Source organism: Dicentrarchus labrax, unplaced genomic scaffold (assembly GCF_905237075.1).
Source record: "Dicentrarchus labrax unplaced genomic scaffold, dlabrax2021, whole genome shotgun sequence".
Lineage (NCBI taxonomy): Eukaryota > Metazoa > Chordata > Actinopteri > Moronidae > Dicentrarchus > Dicentrarchus labrax.
This window is the reverse complement of record NW_026136713.1, coordinates 17,027,159-17,049,087: the sequence shown is the minus strand read 5'-3', so window position 1 is coordinate 17,049,087 and position 21,929 is coordinate 17,027,159. Positions and strand designations below refer to the sequence as shown.

The window sequence follows — 21,929 nt, the reverse complement described above, 5'->3', positions numbered from 1 at the left end:
TTGCTCAACCCAAGCTACAGACATAGAAAAAAAAATCATATTAAAATGACATAAAATAAAACAATATATACAATTTATATACATAAATGCACCCAGTAAATAATTCTTCCATTCTTTTGGCTGTATTTGTGTTAAATCAACACAAATTGATTTAACTTTGTAGATGAGTGAGTGTGTGTGTGTGTGTGTGTGTGTTGAAGACAAACAGCCAGCATTAACAGTAGTGTCTCCACCCTGCCCACCACTAAGTAAAGCTTTGGCTTTCCTCATCAGCATGCAGGTCAGATAATCAGCCCCTGGAGCCAAGGTTTGGTGGGCGATGGGCCACGATATTCGGCTGCTTGGCTGGTTGGACAAACTGAGAGAGAGAGAGCTGGCTGTTGTCATGCCATGGAGTCTCTGGTCTGTGGGTTGGACGGTGTTTCTAGCCACCAGCTGCCACCTTCCCACTGAGATCTCAAGCTGGTTTGAGCTGGTCTTGGCACAAATTCACTCCACTGCAAACTCAACCTTAGTTGTAATTCGCAGGCAGTGTTTGGTGGAAAAATTTGACTTTTTCCCCCCCCTTCCAAGAGTTCAAACTTGTAACTGAAGTTGCTATGTTGATGCCAGGCTTTTGGCGGTGTACCACAGTGAGCTATGCTATTGATTTTGTAATGTCCGTGGGTCCAATAGCTCAGAGAACATTGAGCAATACCTGTCTTCCATTAAGAGGACTTAACCCCCCAGTATTGTAGCTCGTCCACCCTTCATTGACCAATCAGCACCCATGCTTTTAGCAGCACTCCTGTGGGCTGCACTGGGTAAACACAAGTGTCTGCCTCAATGTTTGTCAACGCCAGTTGCCTAACCATTTATCAGTAGTCAGTAAGCATCTGGGCAGCTGGGATCTATTTGGCCTGAGTGTGCATTAGAAATCACTAATTCTACCGCCAAGATTCCTTCCTTTCTCCTCTCCGTCCTGCTGTGTGCTCCCAGGATGAGAGCTTATGGTGCAATGTTGTCTCCACAGAGTTTAACTCAAACCCAAAGCTCAAGCTCGGAGGTGAACCCCCTCCCCTCACCCTAATTCCCTTGAGTTCCCTCCTCCCCTCTTGCCTCCTTGCTCATGGGACGTCACTCCCCTGTGGCGGGACTGAAGGCTGAGTCTAAGGGTCTTATGAAGAAACACTGGGGACAGAGGCGTGCTCTGCAGTGTACATGCCAGCATATGAATTGGTGTTGAGCACAGTGCTGAAGCAGAGTTTCGAGGCAGAGGCTCATGGGATCAGTGGATGTAATTTGACTTTTACATGTGCAGAGGCAAGCTGGAAGAAACGCACAGACACTTCTAACAGCCTTTTTACTTTCCCTTGTCTGAACTAAGTCATATCCACACAGTGTCACTCTAACAGGTAGGTGCATGTCTCTACTGAAATAGATAAAATGTAACACTTGCTACAGTGGTTGTACATTAATTTAGAATAACTATAAATAAGTTTTGCAGTAGCTGTCTTTGAGTTGTCTTTGAAGAGAAATTCAATACATGTATGGGATAATGAAACGAGTTAACATCTGCATACAGACTAACGCAATTTCTATTGGCAGTTTTCCAAAACTGAATTTTCACTTCATTCTTTAAAACCGCGTTTTCTTCCACTGTATTCTTGCAGACGCTGTAATACAGCCCACATTGTGATGTTAATGAGCTGTCACATCCAAAACTAATTTCTCTTGGTCTAAAAAAACACACACACTTAAATGGAGATCAATGCATATTTGGACGGTCGTCAGTGTTGATTTACGGTCAAGATAATCAAAGTGTTGGTTCAAAGAAAAAGCCTTCACTTCAAAAGCAAGCTAGAACCTATTGGAGAGCAGGCATATTTCATTCCTCTTTTATCATATTGCATTCATGCAAATGTTTTAGACAGGAACCCCAGCAATCTTACTAATGAAAAGAGACATTTTTAGAGACGAAACAATGAAAACAAAGAAGACTCTGCAGTTTACTTTTTAAAGTAATTAGTAAAGAAAGACACTGGAATGTCTTTATTGTGTTATAGTGCTGCATTCATGGTGCTCTTATGAATGCAGCTCTTTGAGTACTTAGATCTGCACCGTAACCCCAAACAAAAGACTTTAATGGGACGCTACTGTACAACTTAGGCTATAGGACATGGCAGCATTCATGTCAGTCAGTCTCTCAACAGTCCTAACCCCACCTTTGTTTCATCCTCACGTTATGCAACTTTTTCTCAAGAGAACAAGCTGCAAGAGCTGCTGAAAATGCAAAGCTTGCGGAGTTAAATCAAACTGTGCTCACAGACCTGACCTTTGGTATCACAATTCTTGCACCTTCTATTGAATGCAAATATTGATGCCACCTTGCTAAGATAAAGAATAGTAGTTAGTACAGAAGTAGTTTTTCTTGCTCTGTGTCTTGATGATGATGTTTCAAGTATTTCTTCTTTATGTGTGTCTCTGCACCTCAGAGGCCCCCATGCTGCATGCACACATAATAGTACACCTACATATCATCCAATCAAATCACCCTCTCATACTGCAGAGCATGTTATATAACTCTTCTTTAAACTCATTGCCTGGCAAGTGAAGTAAGTAAAATCTCTCTGTCACAGTAAAGTAAACCAGATCTACGCTGGAGGCATTTTCACTTTTTTTTTCTTTCCCTCTGTCAGCAGGTGTCGACATGCTGGAGCAGGTCCTGTCATTCGGCCGCTCCCTGGTGCGCAGGAAGGTGGTCGACCTGAGCAACCTGGAAGACTCAAAGCTGTGCCGCTGCCTGGGAACCGTCGACCTCATTGCCCTGGGGGTGGGCAGCACTCTGGGGGCCGGTGTCTACGTCCTGGCCGGTGAGGTGGCCAAGGGCGACTCTGGCCCCAGCATCGTCATCTCCTTCTTAATTGCTGCCCTAGCCTCCGTCATGGCCGGCCTGTGTTACGCTGAGTTTGGCGCACGGGTCCCCAAGACCGGCTCTGCTTACCTTTATAGCTATGTGACTGTAGGAGAGATCTGGGCCTTCATCACTGGTTGGAACCTCATTCTCTCCTATGTGATTGGTGAGTTAGTGGCAATCTATTGAAGTACGTTATTTAAAAGAAGATTCTTAATGCTGTGTGTTTATTGCTTTTTCACAGGTACCTCCTCAGTTGCCAGGGCCTGGAGTGGCACCTTTGATGAAATGATAGGAGGACACATAGAGATATTCTGTAAGACCTACTTCAGCATGAACTCTCCCGGTTTGGCTCAGTACCCCGACTTCTTTGCCGTCTGCCTGATACTGCTGCTTTCTGGTAAGGCAGCAAAATAAAGGCTGAGAATCATTAAATTCAAGTCGATATGTTGGTACATTTATAACACAGCCAACTTTCATGAGCCACAGCTGGCATAATCCAATAAAGAGATGGCAGGATATTGTGTGATTAAGTGTTTAAGAGGACAGGGCAGCGCAAGTCCACTGGGAGCCCACATTCACCCCATTCCTTTTTCTCCCTGATCATCCTGCTAGTTTTCAGCAGCACCCATCTTCTCTTTCCCACAGTCAAACACACAGCTGGGAACTTCCCAGTATAAGTAGGCTATAGTGTCTTTACAACCTCAGGCCACTGAGAAGCTTTAGCAGAAGGTTTAGTATCGTCAGTAGCTGCTGGTAACTTGAAGAGTGATCCATATTCATTTCCCGTGGTCAGATTCATGACAGTCCAGGGATTCAAACTGGACATGTTTTGGTTAAATTCCACATTTATGACCCTCTTTAACCAAACTTTATCATGTGTTTTATCCATTGGCCTGCCAATGCAATAATGACATTAGGCTAGAAACAGTCCACCAGTGTTTGGTTGTTTTTAAGGATGACAGATGTAGAACTTAGGCAATATTTAACCATCAAAACCAAATTACAAAAGAAAAAAAGACCAGTTCTTGTTTTTGTGAAAACTAATAGAAGAACTGAGGTTTGCAACTATCCCTCTTTTTGCTGTTGTCTGGACATTTATCCTTTTAACAAATTGTGTCATTAATTATTATTATTTATTACACACGCTCTCGTCAACACATTAATAATGCTCACGTGACAGATGTCATTACTGTAATTGCATGGTTCGGCCACTATGTCAAATTGGCTTCAAAGCCCGGTGCTCTTCCTGTGGCTCGCCCGACCTGGACATCAGAGTTACATAATGCAACAGCAGGCATAGTGGGCGCAGAGTGCACCACTCACCCTATTATTAACCTATTATTAAATCAGTATAACATCAACATTATTTTGAAGCTATTATTTTAAGGTATAAAAGTTACTTAATGTTGCTTTAAGTGAGTTAAACTACAATAGAATATCACAGTACTGTTCTGAGCTCTGTTGCCTTTTCGCTCATCCCAGGACTCCTGTCGTTTGGGGTGAAGGAGTCCGCCTGGGTCAATAAAGTCTTCACTTCAATCAACGTGCTCGTACTCTTGTTCGTCATCATCTCGGGCTTCGTCAAAGGCGACACACACAACTGGAAGATAACTGAAGAATCCCTTATAAATGTCACCATAGTTACAAGGTAATTTATTCATTTGTTGACTGTTAGTTGTATGTCTGTATAGCATGTAGTCTATTTTCATGCATTATTAACCATCTGTATTTCTATTGGTCTGGTTGGTTTGTGTTTATGCAGTCCAACATGCAGTCTCTATCAAACACTCAGGACAACAGTGGCCAAACTCTTCCTCACGTCACCTACATTTTTAGTCTAAATGTTGTGAAATTATATGTTTTAGGAACCTGTCAGTGACGGCCAATGTGAGCAGTGATTATGGAGCTGGAGGATTTATGCCATACGGCTTCAGCGGGACCTTAGCAGGAGCTGCCACCTGCTTTTATGCTTTTGTTGGATTTGACTGCATTGCAACTACAGGTGAGCTATTGACGGGTGAAATCAAAGCTCAGGAGTGGATCTAGAGAAATAGTCATGGTGATGGTAAGAGGGTGGCATATATATGCTGATTTGATCACATTATATTTACCAATATCAATATTTGCTTGGAAAAGCCTCCAGATTATGATATTTTAACTAAAAAATATTACATTTTGTCACACATATTTAAAGCACTGAATAGAAATATCTAAAAGTGGCATTATCAATTCATTGTTTTATTTCCTAATCTTCCTTTCCTTTCCATGTCTGTTTTCATTGAACTTAAAGTCTCTCACTTCATCTAAAATGTCGCCAACTAACAGATCATTAGTTGTTTTTAAAATCAGTCTGAAATAATGTGTTAAATTTGACCTAATTTGACACCAAACTGGGGTGGAAAGGAGGTACCCCTTTTCATCCACTGCTGTCAAAGCTAAATGTAAAGATATATGTATGTCTTTCTGCGACAGGCGAGGAGGTGAAGAACCCTCAGAGAGCCATTCCCATTGGCATCGTAGTATCACTCACCGTGTGTTTCCTGGCGTACTTTGGTGTGTCAGCTGCGCTCACACTGATGATGCCCTACTACCTGCTGGATGAGAAGAGCCCTCTGCCCATGGCCTTTGAGTATGTGGGCTGGGGTCCTGCTAAGTATGTGGTCGCTGCGGGTTCACTGTGTGCCCTCTCTACCAGGTAAACGCTGGATTTGCTTTTGTAATATAAGCTGAGGACAAAATATATAAAGTAATATTCATGGTATTTTTTAGATATTGGATTTACTATGTTTGAGTCAGCTGAATTTATATCAAGTTAATTTCTAATTGATGTGCATGCTATATATGGGTGATAATGGTGAATGAGATCTGGTCAAAATTATGACCCCATATCTCTGTCTTGTTATTGGATTGATTCCTGTTGCTTAACGGGGCATTGTGGGTGCAGTGCTTAATTCTCTCTGTTTTTAGACACCTGCATGTCTTTGTAATATACCATTTTTAATTGAATGTATCATAAATAAGGTGGGCAAGTTTATATCGGTGTGACTTTATTCTGTCTTTCTTACCTGGAGGTTCACTATATCAGTTCCCCTGACATCAACAAACCCTGGTGGATGTCAGTCAACAACTTATCCCATGATCTGCATTCATGTGCATATTATTCAATTTGACTTGAACCAGTTACATTTTGGATAAGTTAATGCCTGCAATTAGTGTTTAGGCTGTTACTTTGGGGTCCGCCCTTTGGCAGCAATTTCTACCAGCTGTGAAAACCCTTCAGCACACATTTATATCTTTGGACTAAATGTTTACACTCCTGATAAAATGTAATTACTCGAGGGCCCACCCCTTTAAATCCAACTCTAAACCAGCTTTCAAAATGGAGAAAAACAACTCAAATCTACAAATTTGACTGTTTAAAAACATTTGTGATGTATAATTTGCTCTTGAAAGCAGCCACAATCTATTGTCTTCCATTCATTTAAGTTGATAAAAATGAATGAAAGATTATACCATGGGATAAGTGCCAACAGGAAAGAAAGACAAAGACTTTAATTGTGCTCTGAAGTGATTGTAGGTGTAAGTGTGTGTGTCTGTGTTTGGGGCTCTTGACTAACGTGTTGGTCTTGCATGTCTCTGCTGTCTCATGCAGTCTGCTGGGCTCCATTTTCCCCATGCCTCGTGTAATCTATGCTATGGCAGAGGATGGGGTGCTTTTCAAAGTCTTAGCCCGAATCAATCCTAAGACGAAGACCCCACTTATTGCCACTATGACCTCCGGTGTAGTAGCAGGTGAGAGCCGTGGGGAGAGTCTACTGAGATCACTCCTGCTAATCTTTCTCCACCAATCAACTGTGAAAGACACAGTCCGGGATGCAGATAATTTAAACATTTGGTTCTTTTCTTCCTGAAATTGACCCCACCTTTTTACACTTTCTGCTTTTAAATTATGCAGTTTTCGGAGGTTTTCCCTCCATATATACACATGTTGATCTTTCACAGTTGTGTAGGTGTCATGTTTTCTTTCCCAGAATGCCCTCAACTTAACCATGAACCCTCTTCTCCCTAGCCTGTTGGGCTCCATGTTCCCTCTGCCGCGCATTCTCTTTGCCATGGCACGAGACGGTATTCTGTTCAAATTTATGTCCAAAGTGAGTAAGCGCCAGTCGCCGGTGGCTGCCACAATGGCGGCAGGTACCACTGCGGGTAAGCTCCCGAGACGAGGACTCGCCTATCATGGGGTTGTATCGTGGACTTGTTTGGGGTTTTTAAATCTATGCACATGGTGGTGGTGGTGGTGGTGACTGCATGTTAAAGTTGGTGACGGTGTTTCCAAAAGCATGTGAGAAAACATATCTTATCTTATCTGTGTTCACCACTTCAGTCCGTCTTACTTTTTAGTCACTTTTATGTAAAAAAGAAGGAATTATTTACTGGAAAGTAACTAAATGAAGATTAAAAATAGTTAAAAACTCTTCTTGGTGGGAATTAGATGAGACAATACTACTCTCCTGTGCGTATGCTAATTAAAAAGCTTCAGCCTGGCAACAATAGTGATGCCAAGACTCCAGGAAGTCACTGCTGCTGGCCAAAACATAGTCCGGTTTATAACCCGCAGTAAAACCATGATGTGTCGTTTTTACACTTCGGATTAACAATGCATGAAAATAGAGTAGAAAGCGCGCACAGACTGGAAACTGCTGGCCTGACAACGTTCTCTCAACCTGAGAAGTTAAGTTAGTTTTAAAGTCAATTGGATGTCGACTACTTCTAATGGTAAAGTAAATAAACGGTTGGCCTTTGGGGACTGGTGTGGTGCTCATACAATGATAGAAAACCTCTAAAGCTTTCCTGCTCAGTAGGATCCAGGTACGGTACGTGGCTGCATCATGCTCACTGTGCTCAGGTGTTGGGGCTAAGACCCACAGGGTGAATGACCTGGTACAATGATGTAAAGCCTGGGAGGGTCTCTGCAAACCAACTCACCCAGAGCACAGGCCATATACTCAGCAACTGTTAGAACTGGACAGGGGAGCTTTCTTTGTTATTTCTGTTTTAATGTATTGTTGTGAGGAGCAGCGGACATACCAGTGCTCTGTGTTTGAACTGCGCTGCTGAGATCTGCTCCATACCGGAGTCTGGTGCTGAGATACAAGAGAGAGAACACCACAGTGTATCTCACATCAAACAACACTCGGTATGGAGAAGATTACAGCTGTCAGTCCAGGCAAACATTTAGCTCTTTTGTGTCTTCTTCATTGCAAAAACATGCCTGCACGAAATTTAATTTGCATCTGTTAATTTTCATGTGTGTTCGTTGTACGGTGCATCTGCAGAAAAACTGCAGCTTTTCCATTCATAATTACAAGAATATCATTGTTGCACTACAGTCTGTGGGTGTAAATGAATGTTTTCATGTATGTTGTTAAAATGACTGCTCCAGTGTTTCATCAAAATTATTCATGGTAGACGGTGTTTGTGTTAATTATATTTTTCTTGCTTTACTATAGCCATCATGGCTTTCCTGTTTGACCTCAAAGCGCTAGTGGACATGATGTCTATTGGAACTCTGCTGGCCTACTCGCTGGTTGCTGTGTGTGTACTGATTCTCAGGTGGGTACATTCATAAATAACTCTAAACAAAAAATAGCGCTTGAAAGAAATCTTACTTGTGCAACATTGTGAAACAGTTTCCCTTATAGCTTTCCAAAAACACACACGGGTACAATTAGCCCATCAGTGTAACATACGCCTCATGTTATTGCATCACACTGGTGATGTAAGAGCTGTGAATGCTCCCATTGTATGGATGTGAAGTAGCTGCTTGAGTGAACGAAGGTGTTTACTTAAGTTTTCTGTACTTGCTAAACTCTGTACACCTCTGCTGGTTGCACCAAGGTGACTCCACAGCCGCAGTAAACACAGACACAGTGTTTTGTTCCCTGGTTTAAACTGGATTTAAAGGCCTTGGTTTGTTTTTATAAAGTAAAAACAAACACTGTAAGCTATTTCACAATGAAAATAATTTGTAGCTGTATAAAGGATACGCTGTATATAAACAGGTAGTACTTTGAGACACTGAAAACAAAAATATTTTGAGAGTAGGAGTGTGGTTTTAAATTGTAGTTAAATGCTCATTTCTGTGCCTGGTTACATAAAACCACTTAGGCTAAGGTTGGCCTTAAATGTTTATCTAAGGATGGCTCAGAAAAGGATTTGTTAAAGATGTTATAAGGGAAAACCGTTGGATCTTGAGTGTTTGTCCTTAGCTACTTGAGTATTCCCTTATGCGTTGCTAGAAGGTTGCTACAAACTTTTAAAGGATCCAAAGCAGTCCCATAAAGTGAAATAATTAGTGTAACATAAGACAACGGTTGAATTTGTGATGACTGAAGACGCATTTCTCTGCACAGGGAGAACCCACTGGACACTGAGTGATGCACAACTTATATAAAGAGTATAGATTTAGTCAGTTTGCATTAGCACCTCTCAATAGTCCTCAAATAGAGTGAAATATCAAAGTTCCAGTGTGTAACATTAAGGAGAATCTATTGGCAGAAATGGAATATAATATTCATAGGTATGTTTTCATTAGTGTGTAATTGATTGAATATAGAAATCGTTTTTTTTCCGTTAACTTAGAATGAGATCTTTTTATGTACAGATGCCGTGGGTCGCCTTCCTTGAAGTCCGCCATTTTTCTATGGTAGCCCAGAAAGGGACAAACCAAATACTGGCTGTAGATACGGATGTTTTTTTTGCAAGTTTCACGGCCACAAATGTGCTGTATTATGACAATAACTACTTATTTTAAACTCTTAGGGAAGGAAACAACATAAGCAGCTTCATGCAACATTCCTAAATGAACCTCTCAGCTTAGGGAAACATTTTGCATACGAGACAAACTCTCTGAAGTTTAAGGTAGCTTATGCATAAACAGCCTCTGACCTTTTGATGTCTCTGTGGTTCAGGTACCAACCAGATGGATCTATGGAGCGGCGGGCAGGCACTGCTGAGAGGGAATACCTGTCCTCTGAGGGGGGTGAGTCTGACCTGACGGAGTCGGAGTCTCACCTTAACATGCTGAAGGGAGGCAGCTCTACACTGCAGGCCTTCCTTCACCCTCCTGTCTCACCCTCTGAGCATTCCTCCAGTGTGGTCAACATGTCCATCTGTGTGCTCGGTAAGCAGGTTAAAATAATTTTTTATGATAAAAAACAAACCAACTTAAGAGCTCAGAATTAAGCGTGTGTGTTTTTCAAACCACAGTGCTGGCAGTGTGTGTGCTCAGCTATCTCACCACCTACCACATCGGCTCCATCCTTCGTCTGGAAGTGTGGGTCCTTGCATCGCTGTGCCTGTGCCTCATCGTCTTCAGCGTCTGCGTCTTCATGGTCTGCAGGCAGCCTCAGACCACCAAGAAGGTCTCCTTCATGGTGCGTGGCAGCTCAATAAGTCCTGCATTATGGAATGAGAGCAATCCAGGAGAAATAAATTGATGGTAGATTTTGTGCTTGTTGCCTTCACAGGTCCCTCTTCTGCCTTTTCTGCCCATTCTGAGCATATTTGTCAATATTTACCTCATGGTTCAGCTGAGCGGAGATACGTGGATCCGTTTCTCGGTGTGGATGGCTGTAGGTGAGTGTAGTGTTTTAAAGCTATAATATGTAACATTTCTGCATTAAAATGTCTACAAACATTAGACCTATGATATAGTTTGTGGATTTGTGTACTTACATTATCCCAAATGTTGTTAGATTGTTGTTAATGTCTTAAGTTAGATAAGAAGATCAATACCACTCTCAAGTATGAAGCTGGAGCAGAGACGGTTAGCTTAGCTTAGCATAAAGACAAAGATAAAGAAACAATGGGGAAACAGGTAGCATGGCTGTGTCTTGGCTGGGAGCAGTGACTTCCTGGCATCTTGTCATCACCCTGAGGTTGCCAGGCAACCACTGGAGACTCCAAGAAGTCACTCCGAAATAGTTCGGCACATAAACCGTCTTCACACCACAACGTGATGTTTTTAAACTACTAGATAAAAAAAAAACTTCTCAGCAAGACAGTGAATAATTCCCACAAATGTAAAACTCTCCACTTTAAAGATGTGATGTCTTATCCTGTGTTTTTTGTTATCTCATTACTCTTCCAACACTTTTACTCAGGCTTCCTGATCTACTTCGGCTACGGCATGTGGCACAGCGTGGAGCGCCAGCGCCTCCGCCAGGGCCCTTCAAACAGCAGCGGTGCCCAGGAGGTCAACAAAACCAGCAGCGAGAAGCAGGTTGGTACGGGTACTGCAGGAAAAGACCAGGAGCGTTTCATCTGCCCAGAGAAGACCAGCCAGTGTTAAAGTTTACCAGCTCATTCACAGACTCCGTGTGGCAGACAGATGCATAAAAGCACACAGCAGCTCTGCCTCGATGCACCTGTTCATACAGCTTCACATGTGCCTTAGTCTGTGAAGACGGTGTCAGTATTCTGTATCAGCAGCCACATGACGGGGGGAGCCGCTCTTACCACTGTGATGGAACCACATCCTTGTAGGTCACTTTGTGGACAGCATGGAGGCAGGGTTGAAAAGGACAGGTAACACACTGGAGAGTGATGTTCATTTCCTTTAACACTGAAGCAGTCAATGCCGAGACTGCAGCAAAGCTTTTCTGTTTCATTGTGAGTTTTTAGTGCATGACACACCCCTTTTTTAGGTTATTGCAGGTGGGTTTTTTTGAAAGTGTTGGAAAATCTGTGTTATCCATTTAAAGAAAGGATATTATTAGATTCTGATACACCATTTATTTACTGGTATTAATGTTAGTTTGTGGTAAAAGCACTCATTGTTCTTTGACACAAGTGTACAACGCTGAGAAAGGATTAGCTTAAAGATGTGTTGTCAAGTTGAAATATATTTTTGAACTATTTTGTGCGTAGTTGTTTTCCATGTGAAATTGTGATATCTGTATAAAAAGATCCGAAAGACGCTGCCACATTTAGACTTAAGTACAACCTGTACAATAGTTTTCTGGGCACTTAACATGTCATGACTCGAGTCAGTTTACTGAATATGTCAGAGACCTGAATGTAGGCCACGTGCTGGTGGAGAGTTTCAGGCTTCTGTAGGTATTTTGTAACAGATCCTTTCAATCTTTGCTTTATAGATATTGAGGTTTCTGTAACTGTTGTGGTGGTTTTACTCAGCACAGGTTCACTTTTTGCCTTTTTTGTGTCTTTTATCTATGAACTGTTACAATCTGAAGAGTATTTGATACAGAGTTCTCCTCAAGCTAAAGTATTTGTAGTTTCTTTTTTCACGCTATCAGGTTACGGCATGTCGTATTTTCCTGTTTCTCTGATATTTTATGTTATTTTGATATAGTTGCAGACATTCTGTTAATATAACCGTCATGAAATGATTCTCTCTTTGACAGACTACTTTGCCAGCTAAGGAGGGGCAACTATTGATTACAAGTTACGGTATTTTATCTTTCTTGCCACATAATTTAGATGAACTAGGGTTTTTTCCAGGTTTGTTCTCTGGCGTTCAGTATCTTACTTCAAAGCCTGGAGCCAGTGTTGCTTTATAACCGGTTTGAAGACTGCATGAATACTCAATGCTTACATTCTTCTTAAATCCTTTAGGGGCCACCCTGTTTTTTGTACTATGAATTGTAAGGCTCAGTGAGTTCTAGTTTACAGTAGAAACTTGTTTTCCATCAGATCTTTCACCTGTAGCCTACTGCCAATTTGTTAAACCATCTGAAGAGGAGAAATCCTACACTTTTTCAAGAGGTCAGATACTGAGGCTGTAGGAAGGTGATGGACTGATGTGTGCAGTGGTTTAAGTGAATGTGGAACAAATTCAGAAGCTACTCTCAAGCAGGAGTAAGGTAGATCATTTCTACTATACTGAACCTCTACACTGACACTGTAGAGTCTTCCAGTGAGGTTACAGGATAAAGTACATAGAAATAATCATGATGTTGTGATGTAGTGCCACTTGTTAACAACTGCACAGACAAAAACAATAAATGTATTTTCCAGTAAGCCAGTGTTTGTTTATTTATTTTATTATTATTTTGTCTCTATTAGCAACATATCTGAAAAACTAATTTAATGAAATGTGGTGCAAGGTTAGACCATAAATCAAAGAAGAACTGGTTTATTTTTTAATGTAAATGACGCCACCATGTGGCCATTTAGAGAGGAAAGTAAGACAGAGAAGCAGTTTTTCCTAGTTTTTGTGCATACCTTCTGGTCCAATCCAACATATATAAAAGATAAAAACATCAGGTATTATTTACAAACAGTATTATTTTCATACAGTGTGTAGTTACTGTAGACTAAGACTGGAAATTATTACAGTCATGAAGCTGCTGAGAGCTCTTAAGATAACTTTGTTAAACTACATATACAATCAAATAAAATGCTGATATGTTATGATTACAACAGTATCAGGACATAAGAAAACCAAAATACAAAGTCAATTAAGGTTTGAATTACAAATGACAAAAACTGCTGGTTCATTGCCCTCTATGCGTTGGTGCAATACTGACCACACCCCATTTAGTGACGTCACAGCAAGTGTTAGGGCCTGATGACACAAACACAAAATCAACATTGGCAAATACTCATTCTCAGCATTTACTTCTATTCTATGCAAGCGAAGGGTTGAACCCACCCAGCAGAACTTTGACCGGCGAACCTCAACCAATAGCAAACGTGTGTGTGTGTGGTTGACCCCTAAAACGGTCTACAAACCAGCAAACTGATTTCCGTGTGACATCCCGCACTGCTCACATTTTGCTTCGGCATTTGTGTAACATTTGTGCCAGTGTTGATTTTGCTAAAAGTGTATGTTCATCATGCCTTTTACCACGAGCAGTCAAGTGCAAAACACGTGCTGACACATGTTTTGAGGTGTGCAACATGTGAAACTACGAACCCCTACAGAGCAGCACAGCAGTTGGTTTTGACTTTAGGACAATAGGTCCACATTTAGTCTATCATAAACGACACTCACATGCCAATGCATACACTGACAGAGCTATTGGTCACTGAATTGAACAATGTGCATATGGGCATGTAAGTAGTGTTGTAAGACTTAAAAAAACATGGACCTATCCTTTAAAAAAACACTGTGATTCACCCTAAGATCCAGCAGAGGGCTCCAGAGTACATGTTTCTGCTTTTCAAGTCTGAGGAGAGGGAGTGAACAGAAGGGCTCTGAAGTTGTTTTCCCTTTTCCTCTCAGTCTGTGAGGAGGATGGAGCTGGAAATCTAAACAGTGTAGCTGGAGCCTGTAGCGTTCCAGTGAAGCTCCGAGCTTGACTTCCTTTCCTACTGAGCCCCTTACCAAACCTCCCAGATCTCTCCGGCCCCTGCAGAGCAGTCGCCCCTCTGACCGTCCACTCAGAACACTATGAAGCTCTGGGTTGTGCTTTGCCTGGCACTGCTCTGGGTGGAGCTCCAAAATGGTGAGTCTACACATCTCCACATTTGTCTTGTAGATTTATGAGTGAAGCAAAATTACTGTTAATTTCATCATGAGGGCTTGGAGCGTAACCAGGGAGCAGTGGGAGGATTAAATAGTCTGTACAAATATTGGCTGGGGGCTCTGTGATGGCGTAGAAGAGGAGGTGGATTCATGAAGAAGTATATCTTATTTACATATGGCAAACACTTTATTCATTTGTCAATCATTTTGTCTTTCTCCAGGCACACACTGCAATCAATCTGCTATATATGTTTGTATGTGATGTATATTTGTATGTATTGCATGTAAATTGAGAAGGTTGCATAAGAGTTGTGTAAGTTTTTCTGCAGACCAACTCAAACCAGCTGCTTCTGAGGCATGCAACAGGCGTTTCTAATTAACTGGCCTGCTGACCTTTCCTTGGAGATCTCATTAATGCCGAACTAAAAAATAAAACAACAAACCCTGAAAGTCTACAGACTGATCATTTTGTTCTCGTCTTTAATGGTTTAAGTGCTCTGTGCCAACTGAGAAATACAACTGAAAAGAGAGGCTGGTGTTCTGGACATTTTGTGCCAATAATAAGGATTTCACACTTCCTGTTCAACTGTTATCACAGCTGGGGGAAACACAAAGAGTAGGCCTTCAGATGAGCAGACACTACTCCGGACTCTGCTGTTTCTGTAAAGAATTAGGCCACAGTAACAGATGATTTTGTGACATATCTTTATAATTTTTGCTCCCCTCCCTTCTCTCTTGCCTGTATCACCCTCCTTCCTCTGTGCCTCTGTGTGTCCAGGTGCCTGCCAACAAGTCAAGCGTAGAAAAGACGTAGGAGAGAACCGGATCCGGCCAGGGGGAAAACGGGTGAAGATAAGACACCCCAAACTCAAAGATGTAGGAGGGAAAGGCCAGTCCCTGTTGACCCAGGTTTTAGATAAGGGACGCTTTGTGCGACTTGGCCAGACCACAACTCTGACTCCTGCGAAGAACATGGAGCTGAGATGCAAAGGCAATTCTATCGGATGGTCGTACCCGACCTACCTGGACACCTTCAACGACTCACGCCTCAGGTGCTGGTCGCAGACCTCAGCAGTTTGTTATAAGCTTTAAGTTAATGTGAATGTGAAAGGTCTTACATTTCTGTTTCCCGCCTCCAGCATCAAGCACAGTGACAAGTACAGTCAGCTGATCCTGACGTCACCCTCTGCTGCTGACACAGGGTCCTACAGCTGCTGGGTGATAGTGTGTGACGGCACAGAGTGTGAAAAGGACCACGACCGCGCTTATGACTCGTACATCTACTTCACAGGTGATTAAATAGGATACAGAGCACTTTGATTAATGGTTAATAGTTTATTATGATACATGTAATATTTATTACCGCTAATAAGATCAGACATGAAATAGAAACAAACCTTTAGGTTGCCATGTTGAGAGCCGACATTTAAGTGAAGCATCCATTTAGTTGGTGTTTGTCCTCTGCCAACAATGAATATCTTGTTTTAGCTTTAAAGCTGCACTTTGGGTTGGTGGCTTGAGGATAGCTCCCAGAATCGTTATTGACAACCTGTGAATGAGACTCAATAATCAACTATCTTTCTTGACTCTGATTGGTTGTTTTAGTTGTTAATCATAGTGATCCACCACAAAGAATTATTACCTAATCGTGCTGTTCCCCTAGGCTCTGTGGACCATTTTAGTGTCTTTTAGCTCATCGTTTTGGTTTTATGGCCCTCAACTGTACTGTTTTGTTTTTTTCTCTCACCATAATTTTATCCAGTTACAGCAGGCAGCCATTGTCAGCAAAATAATTACTGTATACTACTTACCCAGCACTAAAAAGCAGACAGACAAAGTTAGCAACTATCTGTGAACATAGTGGAGCATGTAGCAGCCAGATATTTGCCAGATATGAGCAGTTGATGGAGACCAGAAACAGAGCTAAAAGGAGAGTTAATATCGATTCCAGATGAATTATAATATTTCTCCGTGTCTACAGAATATGTAAATAGGCAATGTTTTGCTTTATGGTAATTATATGTCAGTGTTGTGTTTATATTTTGTTCTGCTGCTCTCAAGTTACCAGAAAATCTATTAATGGATGTTATCAAAGTGTTTGTCGGTGGTTGGTGTCAGACAGACAGGTAGATCTCAAATCATAAACATAACTCATTTAAAAAGCTTTTTAGCCTCGGTGCTCTTCATACTTTATTCATTATTCATTATGTAATTTGTGACCATTTAAAACCCCCAATGTGTCATTGAAAAGTGATGCTGTGATTTATAATGAACGGGGCTGATGGGGGTTTAATGTCTTCTTCAAAAATACACAACTGTCCATCAAACACATTGATCAGCTTTATGATAGGATGATCTGTTTTCATTTAGGTGTATTTTAGGTCCTACCACACAGTTTGTTGGAAAATGCTGTCAAATTTAACACACTAGTTTAGATTAATTATTAAAAATAAACATGTTAAAAAATGGAAATTAACAAATATAATGAGATCTGTTATGGACACATTTTTGGACTAAATGAAAAGTGTCTGAAGTTTTGGAAATAAAACCGTTTATTGATTTCTAATGCCACCTTTAGATATTTCTATTCAATGTTTTACTAATGTGCCACTATAAAGTAATGTTTCTGAGTTAAAATATCATTTGGGGGCTTATCTGAGTTTTTTGCAATTATATCAGCAAATATTTCTGCCACCCCTTAAGGTCTTTATGCCAATCTCTTGCCAGCCCAGGAATGTTTGTCTGGACATGCCCATGTTGTCTCCCTCTTCCAGCACACCCGATTCATATGAATGGGTTGTTATCAGGCTTCTGCAGAGCGCTGTGCTGTGCAGATCATTTGAATCAGGTGTGATAGAGCAGAGAAACATCTAAAACATGCAGGGCAGCGGGTTGACATGTGCACATCATTTGCAGCGAAACAAACCGACTGTCTGATGCCAAATATCTGTCCTCTCTAAACAGACAAAGAAAACCTCTTCGTCCCGTCTGCCATCCACTTTGAGATCGTGTACCTGCGTCCGGACAGGTCTGCTGTAGTTCCCTGCCGCGTGACCGACCCACAGGCAAAGGTGTCCCTGCACAGAGAGGTCCCTCCAGAGGAGATCACAGCCAATGGGACGCAGGTCACCTATGACCCCACCAAAGGGTTTGTCCTGCAGAGCCCTGGCCCAGAGCTTCAGGGGGTCTTCTACTGCAAGGGTGTGACCAAGGGCACCCCTCAGATCTCCACGAAGTACCAGCTGCTTTATGTGGAGGGTAGGTAAGATGCAGCAATCGCACAGCACTTCAACATATAGTAACATATAGTGATGCAGCTCCAAGTGCAGGATCAGTAACCCTTTTCCGGTTGCTTTTTACTGTCAAACCTAACCGTCATGCTTGGTACTTATTGATTAAAAGTGCCAAGAACCACAGCGAGAGGCGTTTCCACAAAGTCATGAATCAAGTGTTGGTTACGTTGCTTCATCAGCTTCCAGGAAAAGGTTTTCAAAAGCCTCCTCACTGCTGAGTTTGGTTCATATGGACACCTGCCAGCTGAAATGGAAACACAGTCTGGATTGATGAAGTGGAAATTGTGTGTGGTTTAGGTAAAATTAAGCTCCCATGGCATGTTTGACTGGCAGACGGAGAGCAATACAGTTTGGACTGGTTCATTTGATTTCTATTTTGTTTTCAATTTTAATTCAATTTTATTAGTTTCCAGAGTGGGTTTATTAATTTCAGTTGAGTTTTTATTGTTTAAAAATGTTTAGTTTTTAGTAGTTTTTTAAAATGTACAGTGGGTACGGAAAGTATTCAGACCCCTTTACATTTTTCACTTTGTTTCTTTGCAGCCATTTGCTAAAATCAAAAAAGTTCATTTTATATCTCATTAATGTACACTCAGCACCCCATCTTGACAAAAAAAAAAAAAACAGAAATGTAGAATTTTTTGCAAATTTATTAAAAAAGAAAAACTGAAATATCACATGGTCATAAGTATTCAGACCCTTTGCTCAGTATTGAGTAGAAGCACCCTTTTGAGCTAGTACAGTCTTCTACAGTCTGAGTCTTCTTGGGAATGATGCAACAAGTTTTTCACACCTGGATTTGGGGATCCTCTGCCATTCTTCCTTGCAGATATTCTCCAGTTCTGTCAGGTTGGATGGTGAATGTTGGTGGACAGCCATTTTCAGATCTCTCCAGAGATGCTCAATTGGGTTTAGGTCAGGGCTCTGGCTGGGCCAGTCAAGAATGGTCACAGAGTTGTTCCGAAGCCACTCCTTTGTTATTTTAGCTGTGTGCTTAGGGTTATTGTCTTGTTGGAAGGTGAAGGTGGCCCAGTCTGAGGTCCTGAGTACTCTGGAAGAGGTTTTCTTCCAGGATATCTCTGTACTTGGCCGCATTAATTTTTCCTTCAATTGCAACCAGTTGTCCTGTCCCTGCAGCTGAAAAACACCCCCATAGCCTGATGCTGCCACCACCATGTTTCACTGTTGGGATTGTATTGGGCAGGTGATGAGCAGTGCCTGGTTTTCTCCACACATACCGCTTAGAATTAACACCAAAAAGTTCAATCTTGGTCTCATCAGACCAGAGATTCTTATTTCTCATAGTCTGGGAGTCCTTCATGTGTTTTTTGGCAAACTCTATGCAGGCTTTCATATGTCTTGCACTGAGGAGAGGCTTCCGTCGGGCCACTCTGCCATAAAGCCCCGACTGGTGCAGGGCTGCAGTGACAGTTGACTTTGTGGAACTTTCTCCCATCTCCCTACTGCATCTCTGGAGCTCAGCCACAGTGATCTTTGGGTTCTTCTTTACCTCTCTCACCAAGGCTCTTCTCCCACGATTGCTCAGTTTGGCTGGACGGCCAGGTCTAGGAAGAGTTCTGGTGCGTCCCAAACTTCTTCCATTTAAGGATTATGGAGGCCACTGTGCTCTTAGGAACCTTGAGTGCTGCAGAAATTCTTTTGTAACTTTGGCCAGATCTGTGCCTTGCCACAATTCTGTCTCTGAGCTCCTTGGGCAGTTCCTTCGACCTCATGATTCTCATTTGCTCTGACATGCACTGTGAGCTGTAAGGTCTTATATAGACAGGTGTGTGCCTTTCCTAATCAAGTCCAATCAGTTTAATTAAACACAGTTGGACTCCAATGAAGGAGCAGAACCATCTCAAGGAGGATCAGAAGAAATGGACAGCATGTGAGTTAAATATGAGTGTCACAGCAAAGGGTCTGAATACTTATGACCATGTGATATTTCAGTATTTCTTTTTTAATAAATTTGCAAAAATTTCTACATTTCTGTTTTTTTCTGTCAAGATGGGGTGCTGAGTGTACATTAATGAGAAATAAAATGAACTTTTTTGATTTTAGCAAATGGCTGCAATGAAGCAAAGAGTGAAAAATTTAAAGGGGTCTGAATACTTTCCGTACCCACTGTATATTATGGGGGCAAGATTTAAGAAGTTCAGAACAGGCATTACAACACAAATACGACACCTTTTGAACACAACTGACAGTTATGTACACATCTTAGTCTCAAATGTATGCATCAGTGCTTCCTCATGTTTGTGATGTTGACAAATGTGACTAAACTGACTAAAACTTTTATAGACACAATATCATTACAATTAGTCTTAATTACAGTTTTTATTTGTATTTCATTTAACTAAAATGTTTTATGTTAACAGCAATAACCCTGCTGGTGATGGAGGTTTAATGGCTTAGATGCCACTAAACTTTCATCAATAAATGTCATACATTTGTACATAAACCACTTAGAAATCAATATAGTGATTTCTTCCTAGAGTCAACGTGGACAGGCGGACATGATTACATATTTGGTAATCAATGTTGTTTACTGTCTTGCTGACAGTTCCTAGTGGACCGCCATTTGTGAGCCTTGAAGCCTCTCCAGAGTCTGTGAGAGGAGGCGACAACGTCAATGTGACCTGCACAGTGCTGGGGGAGCCAGAGGTGGACGTGAGCTTCACCTGGTCTTATCCAGGTCAGGTAATAAGAATCCTGGGCTTTAAATCTAAAGTAAAACCTGGTTCAGGACAAGAATCTTTTGCCACAGGTTTTTCTACACAGAGTATTGTGACTGGATTCTTTAATTTACCGTTAAATTATGATTTTAAATTAATATATTTCAAAAAGTAGAGTTTTAAATTAATAAGAAAATGTAAAGGATCATTAACGTATCAAATTTGTGACTCTATTCCAAGTCATGTGATTTGTGTCCACACCTCCAGTGATTACCAAACCATTTACCTGGCCTGATCGTCACCAATAAATAATACAATGGTAACAAGTCATGCTTGTTTAATTGCGTAGGACCACCGTCCAGTTCACATCCACGCTTCCTGGAGGCTGGTTAACAGAGGTATGGGACACACCACACGGGTCTCCCAGAGCATCTTGACTGTGGAAGACATGGAGACCATCGACTTTGGGAAGTACATCTGTAAAGCCAAGAACCAGCACGGTGAGACGATTGTGACGACCACAATCATCTCCAAGTAGCCACAGCAATGGCCGTTTGTCGTTTGTAACTCACCAACCAGTGAAACCAGATGATATCGACGTGTATATACATAAAAATGGGTGTATTTTTAGATTGCAGTTTGTGGTAACATATTAAAGATTTGCTACATCTTTTGTTGATTCATATTTTAAAACTTGAACTTCTTTTTTTTTTATATGTTTGCAGCTCGAGAGTTTAGATGATCATACATGGCTGCCACAAACGTGGACCCAAAAGTAGTCGGGATGTTTCATTTATCTTTGAAGTTTTTATGCTCTAATTGTGCAGAGGCTTACTTCTCCTGACCTGAAGCTGCGAGGAGAGTATTCATTTTGGAGCAGGACAGTGAGTCTTCAATCCAAACTATCCAAAGGCAAAAAAAGAGCAACTGAACATCTCCAGGAACACTGATCAGAAAAAAGCCAAAACAGTCTCATAACATGCTTCATGAGACGAGTGTGGGTTCAATATAGATTCTCAAATCTTACAGGAAGGATGCCAAAGAGCTTAAATTGAGACAAGTGCTACATTTATCCAATACTGAGATTTGAATACACTTAAATTGTTCTGGGTAGTGAAGTCCTCTATGACAGAAACAACACCGGAATGCTGTAAACCCTGGCACTCGCTTGTGTTGGACACAAAATCAAACATCGCTGACTAATCACAGTTAGCCTTTATGCTACATTTAAATTAAATAACGATGCTGGAAAAGAGAGCAGCAGCCATCAGAGACTTGCTTTGGCTTTGTAGCATGTTGTGAAGAAGAGAATCTGGTTTAAAGCTGAGCTATGTGCCAGGCTGACGTCCTAATGCACTCCGTATGTGGAATGTGATCCGCAGGCCCAGAACTTATTGTGGTCCAGTGCAACACTTGCTGCAGTTTCCACTTAGCTGAATAGTTGCTGGTTGTTATGATTTTGGAATATACTTTAATTTAGGGTATGGATGTTTGTGTAAACATTAAACACAAACACAAACAGTCACAAGGCTGGACTGATACCTGCTGAGTACAAGTTTTCCAGTGCC

General features: G+C 41.5%; 2 protein-coding genes across 4 annotated transcripts; both read left to right on the top strand.

Annotated features, from left to right (window-relative positions):
- Positions 1–1,117: 1,117 nt before the first annotated feature.
- Positions 1,118–12,940, top strand: slc7a2 (solute carrier family 7 member 2). Of its 3 annotated transcripts, none has more exons than XM_051420422.1 (12): positions 1,118–1,394; positions 2,682–3,059; positions 3,138–3,293; positions 4,379–4,544; positions 4,762–4,898; positions 5,369–5,591; positions 6,549–6,688; positions 8,407–8,509; positions 9,868–10,079; positions 10,166–10,332; positions 10,426–10,534; positions 11,062–12,940. In XM_051420422.1, the coding sequence occupies exons 2-12, from the start codon at positions 2,690–2,692 to the stop codon at positions 11,247–11,249; spliced, it is 1,971 nt and encodes a 656-aa protein (XP_051276382.1). In that variant the 5' UTR covers positions 1,118–1,394; positions 2,682–2,689; the 3' UTR covers positions 11,250–12,940. The 3 variants fall into 3 exon arrangements, with proteins under 3 accessions (XP_051276382.1, XP_051276381.1, XP_051276383.1); XM_051420421.1 differs by having other exon boundaries at positions 2,679–3,059; XM_051420423.1 differs by lacking the exon at positions 6,549–6,688 and adding an exon at positions 6,966–7,102 and having other exon boundaries at positions 1,119–1,394; positions 2,679–3,059.
- Positions 12,941–14,125: 1,185 nt separating this feature from the next.
- pdgfrl (platelet-derived growth factor receptor-like) lies at positions 14,126–21,031 on the top strand. Its single transcript, XM_051418946.1, has 6 exons — positions 14,126–14,370; positions 15,169–15,442; positions 15,530–15,681; positions 17,355–17,648; positions 20,250–20,386; positions 20,711–21,031. Exons 1-6 carry the CDS (start codon positions 14,316–14,318, stop codon positions 20,897–20,899), a joined length of 1,101 nt encoding a protein of 366 aa, XP_051274906.1. The 5' UTR covers positions 14,126–14,315; the 3' UTR covers positions 20,900–21,031.
- The last annotated feature ends 898 nt before the right edge of the window (positions 21,032–21,929 follow it).